At 49.8% G+C, this 6276-nt stretch overlaps 1 protein-coding gene across 2 annotated transcripts in view; it reads left to right on the top strand.

Annotated features, from left to right (window-relative positions):
• The first annotated feature begins 539 nt into the window (after positions 1-539).
• RELN (reelin) overlaps positions 540-6276 on the top strand; it is a 270732-nt gene continuing 264995 nt past the window's right edge. The window contains exon 1 of one of the 2 annotated variants that reach the window (XM_057364500.1): positions 540-809. In XM_057364500.1, coding sequence (XP_057220483.1) covers positions 581-809 — 229 coding nt within the window. In that variant the 5' untranslated portion in view covers positions 540-580. The remainder of the gene's footprint in view (positions 810-6276) is intronic. The other variant, XM_057364499.1, reaches the window with a different exon arrangement.

The following is a 6276-nucleotide window of genomic DNA, read 5'->3' as shown; positions in this document are numbered from 1 at the left end:
GTAGGGGCACGGGCAGGCACAGAGACCGCGGCAAGGGTAGTGGCAGGGGCTGGGACCCGGGAGCAGAGCCAGGGGCAGAAGCTGGGGCGTGGACACAAGGGCAGGGACAGAGACCGGCGGCAGACAAAGGGCGGGCAGCAGAGCCCAGCTCRCAGCCCCCGTGTCCGCGGCGGCAGCACCGCACACCGGCGCGTAGAGCGAGGAACAGAGGAGCGGGCGGCGGCGGAGGAGGAGGCGAAGGAGGAGGGGAGGGACCTTCCCCTCCCTCCACCCCGGCACCGGGGGAAATAAATTATTCCCAGCCCTCGCACTCCCAGCTCCGCGCCCCGCACCCCGGCAGCGGCAGGCGGGGACGGCACAGCCTTCGTCGGGAGCGGAGGGGCCGCCCCTGCCCKCGCTGCGCTCCGCTCCGCGCCCCGCGCCGCCTCCCCAGCAACTCCCGCGGGCCGCGGCGGGGGGCAGCGCCCGCCCCGTCCCGTCCCGTCCCGTCCCGCCCCGTCCCGCTCGGCGCGGAGCGGAGCGGAGCGGAGCGCCGGCCCCGCCGTGCCCTGGATGCCCCAGCGGCGCCGGCGGCAGCAGCATGGAGCGGCGGCGGGGCGTCCCCGGGGGCTGGCCCTGCCTGCTGGCCGCCCTGGGTGCCCTGCTGGCGGCGGGCCGGGCGGCTGTCCCCCGTGCCCGCTTCTCRCCCTTCTTCTTCCTCTGCACCCACCACGGCGAGTTGGAGGGCGACGGCGAGCAGGGCGAGGTGCTCATCGCCCTGCACATCGCGGGCAACCCCTCCGCCTACGTGCCCGGCCAGGAGTACCACGGTAGGTGGTGGCGCCCGCCGTGCTCGGCGCTGCTCGTCCCTTCCCGGAGCGTCCCGCGGGGAGGAAAGCAGTGGGGGGAAAGCGGGCGGAAAGCTCTGGGCGGGGACCCGCGCTGTCGTGTGCCGTGCCCCAGGTCAGCCCCGGCGAGGGGCTCGGAGGAGCGCCCCGACCATGCGGGACCGCCCTCACCTGCCCCGGTGCCGGGGTTGCCGCCCGCGCCCCCGTCCCAGCGCCGCTTCCCCTCGGCGCGGCTCCCGCCAGGCGCAGCTCGGAGCAGAGCAAATTCCGAGTCCCAGCTCCTCAAGCGGCCCTGGGCCGGATCCAGAGCCTYAAAAGTTGCCGGCAGTGTGTCCCTTTCCCACTTCAGCGGCTTTCGGAGCCGGCTTGCACGGAGCGCATCCCCTGTCCTGGGGGCTGCGCGGTGCCGCAGCTGGCGGCTGCCATCGGGTCGCCGCGATGTGTCACCGGAGCACCGGCCCGGCCGCGGCACTCCGCCAGCCTGTTGCTCCCTTGCAGGGGCCACGGACGACAGCCGGGGGTCAGACACTCACAGGTGGCTTTGGAGATGGAAGGTCGTGCCCAGAATTAATAAATAAACCTGCTTTTTCTAAGCGGCTATGGGGAGGAGAATGAACAAGAATAAGCAAAGTTGTTCACAAAGTAGTGTCTGTACTTCGGGGCTGTACTGGGTGAGGGGCACAGCGCGGGGCTGAGYGGGGCCTCGCAGGCAGGTACCCCCTGTGGGTACCCGCTTTCGGCTGCAGAATGCCCCCGGAAACCAGCACTGTGCGGTGCAGCAGCCTCATCACCATTTCTCTGTATAGAAAACTTCCATGCGTAAARCATTTTTAAATTCGTAACGATGGGAGACTACTTAAGGTTATATTTGCTAATCCTTCTCTCTTTGTGTCTGTTTGGAGTTTGCAATGCTGCAGAATAATAACAGCTGATTCTGCAGTAAGCGATTGGAAATCAGAGAAAATGACAATAACTGTTTATTTAAAACACCTTGCTCAAAACCAGATACTGTATGATGGTCCCTGGCTAAAGAGGGAATTAAACTTCTGACTTGATATATTTCAGCTCAGAATTTAAATTTTGGATAAATTATTGAATAGTGGAGTTAYGTAAAGATTCTAATTGAAATTTTTACTGTAAAGACATCAAGACCAATCACATCAAATACTCATTTTCACGCAATAGACGGCACCCTGAAGTTTTTGCCTATCTGTAAGCTTTAACAATRCAGTTTTACCAAATTCATAGGAAGYTTTTGATTTTAAAATYCTGGTGTCCTTTCTAAACCCCCACATATGTAAGTTATACGACTTCACCAGATGATTTTTTTCCTTAGAACCTTAGATCTTACAGCCCGTAATACACACTCAGGTTAGGTAAATTGCAGTCAACCTGCTGAACCACAGATGTGCAGAGGGAAAACAGAAGCTGGCATTCCCATTTTGCACTAATTAAATGCTGAATTTTCGAAGTTATGTTTCGACCATGTAAATAACAGAATCGCCCCTCTCCTCGCTGCTGCTGTGTTTTCCAAGCCTGCAGCCTCTGGTAAAGCCCCTTTGCTGATCTARGGATGGAGGATTGTGGCGGGCAGAGCAGCGGGAGCGCGGCGGGCACGGCTGTCCTGCAGGGTGAGGAGCCGAGAAAGAGGTTGTTTCTCTGGAGATGTTTTTCTGCCGCTCGCCCTTTTCAAAAAGGTTTTTGAATTTTGAAGCAGCTTGCGGAGTAGCGCACCAGCTGCGCGCCAGACCTTTCAGGTGTCCAAGGGCGGGTTTTCCGTCGCTGTTTTGCGTCTGACCGAGCAAAATGAGGCTCTGAATGTGCCTCTGTGCCTCATGGGGTTTCTCCCTGTCCGCTGTCAGATTTTGCGGAGCCGCTGCTGTCCCGCTCCCCAGCCCCGCGTCTCTCCCGTGCCCAGCCCGCTCGGGGAGCAGCTCCCCCGGCATCTCCCCCGGAGCCGCTGCTGACCCCGCTCCCGGCCAAAATTCGCCCCGCGGTTGCGCGTTCCCGTCTGAAGCGGGCACTGCTGCCCCGGCATCATCGCTGCCAGAGCCAACACCTGCGCGGGGCTGCAACCCAACCATTTCGGGGTACATTTCAAACGTACTCTGCTGAGCAAGTGTAAAAAACCCGGTAGCGTTCAAAGGATGAACACAGACGGAAATCCACAAGCCGTACTTGCAAACTAATTTGTTTACACAGTGCAAGGTGTAGGTGCGCCTGGGTGCGAGCCAGATTCCTAATTTRCATCAAACTTGCAACGGTCATTTCTTTACAAATTTGTGCACTGATTAAAAACCTACCCATGCCAAATCATGGCAAGAAGCACTGACTATTTGCTATGCACAGTGCAGCAGACATATTCTTGAGCTAAGCACTCTTAATCAGTCAGATATTTCGAAATATGCAATTTGAGTATTTTTAAATATAACAATTAYCACTGTTAAATATAGCCCGAGGAAAAAACACCCAGCGTATACTATCTGAAAAAATAATCTTAAGCAACATGGAAATTTATAGAGTAGTTTCATGATTCTGAAAAATGCCAGTCTGTGCTGGTTGAGCATTTATCATTTAAACGTCAAACTTTAAAGGTGGTCTTGTGGGGACACAGAGCAGGATTTTTGATATGCTGCACAGAAGCACAGGACAAAGGGAGATTTACATATGTACAATGAAAGTTCACCTGCTCAGAGAGCATATTAAAATGCTTTGAATCTTTGCAAGTTCCAGTGAGGCCCTGTTTTACTGCCCCTTCATTCAACAGAAACAGGTGACAGCAGYACCCAAGAACATCAAGTTCAAAGAGGAGGGAATTGGATGAAACCATATGCCAAGGGCTGGATGAGAAGAAATTCTGATTAAAAAAATCAGCCACTGACTTTCTGCTAATTTGTTTAGACATTTCCTTGGGCACTCAGAGGGGGAGTCAAACCACAGTGCAGCCAGTGGAGCGGTGACAGGGGCTCTCGGCCCTTTGCCCAACTGTCCCTTGCTCTGCCCAGCACAACGGGAGAGGAACAGCATGTGCTGCAGAAGAAACTTGCCTGGGAAGCACAGGAGCTTCTGCAAGCGGCTGCTCTGACACCCTGAATCTGGCACTTTATTTCCATGTGCCTCTGAATTTCATAAGTAAAACAAAGGCAATAATATTCCCTACTTTGCACAGCTAAATTAGATACTTTGGGATTTAGCRCTTCTCCACTAATCCTTAAAAATACTCCAGATTTGGCCCTGTTCCTGCAATCAGTAAATATTTAATCACTGATTGAATAGGACCAGACCTACACTGCATATAAATATGCTCTTTTATGTAAGAGGTTTGACTTGATACATCAGCAAACAATTTTATTACCTTTGGCAGACTTTTATTCCTTGAATTAGCTTATTTCAAATGTAATTAAGTCCTTGAGCTGGCAAAGCATTTATGGGTTTGCTCAAATGCAAACTGACAAAGTGTGCACTGGTTTAATGTAGGCACCTGCTCAGCTTCCTTTCAGCCAAGGGGTGGTCGTGTGTTTGGGAAGCAGCATTGGAGCTTGCTTGGCTTGCTTGTAGCATTCCTGGCAGATAGGGATGATCCTCTTTTGGTTTTCTCATGGGGCTTCCTCTGTAGAATATAATTTATTTTTTAAAAAATCAAGCTAAAACCAGTATAAATTGAAAAATTGTATACAGCTTCACTTGGGTTTATTTGCAATCTGCAGTTGATTTTTTTAATCCATGTCAATGCGCCTTCAGTGCTGAGAGCATGTACCATGATTTACAGGCAGATAAGTACATTGGAACTGCATAAAGAAATAAGGATAAACTTGGCTGAACAYTGAGTCTTTACTGACCTTAATCACAGAAAGCTCAAAATGAACAGTCAGATTTGTAGTGTTTAAAAAAATACAAATGGATTATCTTTACACTGTACTTGTTCTTATTCCTTAGGAATTTTTTTTTGCTGTCACTGCAAACAGTTCCTTTTTCCCAAGGTTTCAAATTTAGATCTTTTAGGAACAACTTTGAACTGTTTTCCCATGATTGATGCTRAAACTCATCATTCTGCCCTCAAAATAGTTTTCTTTAATGAGACTTGAGTTTCTATTTCACTCTCCATTGTTCCTTCTTTTTTTTCCAGAACGGATTAACCTTCAGTCCCCAAATGTTATCAGTTTCCATCAATGACTGCTACTATTCTTAGATATACTGTATATTGTCTGGAACTCTTGCTGTGATAGGTTGTAAAAAAACAGTTTTCAAGTATTTTAAGTGGTAGTTGTGCACTCTTTCAGCACTGATAAAAAGTTGTTTCAAGTCCGGCCAATTCCACCTTTGTTACTAACCACTGTATTTTAGAAATACAGATTGTGACTTAGTACCTATTTTCATTAGGGTCACTTACATTTCTGGTGGGCATTTWTGTTGTAAATTGTTGTTGTTCAGATCATTAGTAAATAAAAATGTGCTTGAGTTTGAAGTGAAGGAAGGGAAGAGAAAAAAAAAAAAAACCTGGAATTTAAGTAGTGATGCTGCTTGAGGTATAATCAGAATTGTAACCGAGTGGCAGAAACTCAGGCTTTCTGGATATTTTCTCTACCAGTTATGCCGAAGTGCAGGAAGTTTTAGTGAGTCAGTAGAAGTAAATAATGCACAGGAMGTGATGTTAGTGCAGTGGTAACAGAAGAGCAGATTTGGGTCCCTATTTTCCAGCATCAGCCCAAGAACCAGGTCAGCTTTTTGAGTCTTTTGCAGGCCGTTCCCTCAAAACCTTTCATCTCATCTGCTTACACCCTCCTCTCATCTTTGGAAGAATGGATACTTACATAGATTTTTGTTCAAAATTAAAGAGGTGAGGAAAAAATTTTGCTCATGGGAGTTCAGTTAGCTCCGGCCATTATTTTAAAATTCTTCAGGGGCACTTACATTAAAAATGTGAGTCTGGTGATAGGTAGCAATGACGAGGGMGTTGTTAGAAATGGAGAAGATCCTTGATCTTTTAAGTCTCTSCTTTCCTCTGAGGTCCCTACCACTGTCTTGCAGCTGCGAAAGTCTTTCATAGCACATGAAAATTTCATCTTGGGTCAGCATTTACTAAAAATGCCTTCATCCACCAGAGGCTCCAGAGCGCACCCTGACTCTGTTCTGCTGTGTTTAGGAATTTCTCACATGAAGTAATCTTTGCAAAAGGAAGGCTGATTTTTGAGTACCGTGGCCTGTTTGAATTTCTCAGGTCTGAGCCTTCCTAACTTGCTATTGAGGGAATGTGGATGTCTAGGTCTTGATGTTGACCAACACATTGTCCATATTTCTGAAGTCCTTGTCTGGTCCCAAAGCTCATGTGGCATGAGTTTGCAAGTTTTAAAGAGTTGTGCTTCTAGGATCCCTTGACCAGGCACTGATGAAGGGTGCAACCTTAAAAGGAAAAGGTAGGCAAGGTCCCAGCAGACAGCCTCTCACAAAT

This window comes from Malurus melanocephalus, unplaced genomic scaffold, assembly GCF_030028575.1.
Source record: "Malurus melanocephalus ecotype Western Australia unplaced genomic scaffold, MMel_1.1 scaffold_39, whole genome shotgun sequence".
NCBI classification, from domain to species: Eukaryota; Metazoa; Chordata; class Aves; order Passeriformes; family Maluridae; genus Malurus; species Malurus melanocephalus.
The sequence above is the reverse complement of the archived record's forward strand: the minus strand, read 5'-3'. Positions and strand labels throughout refer to the sequence as shown.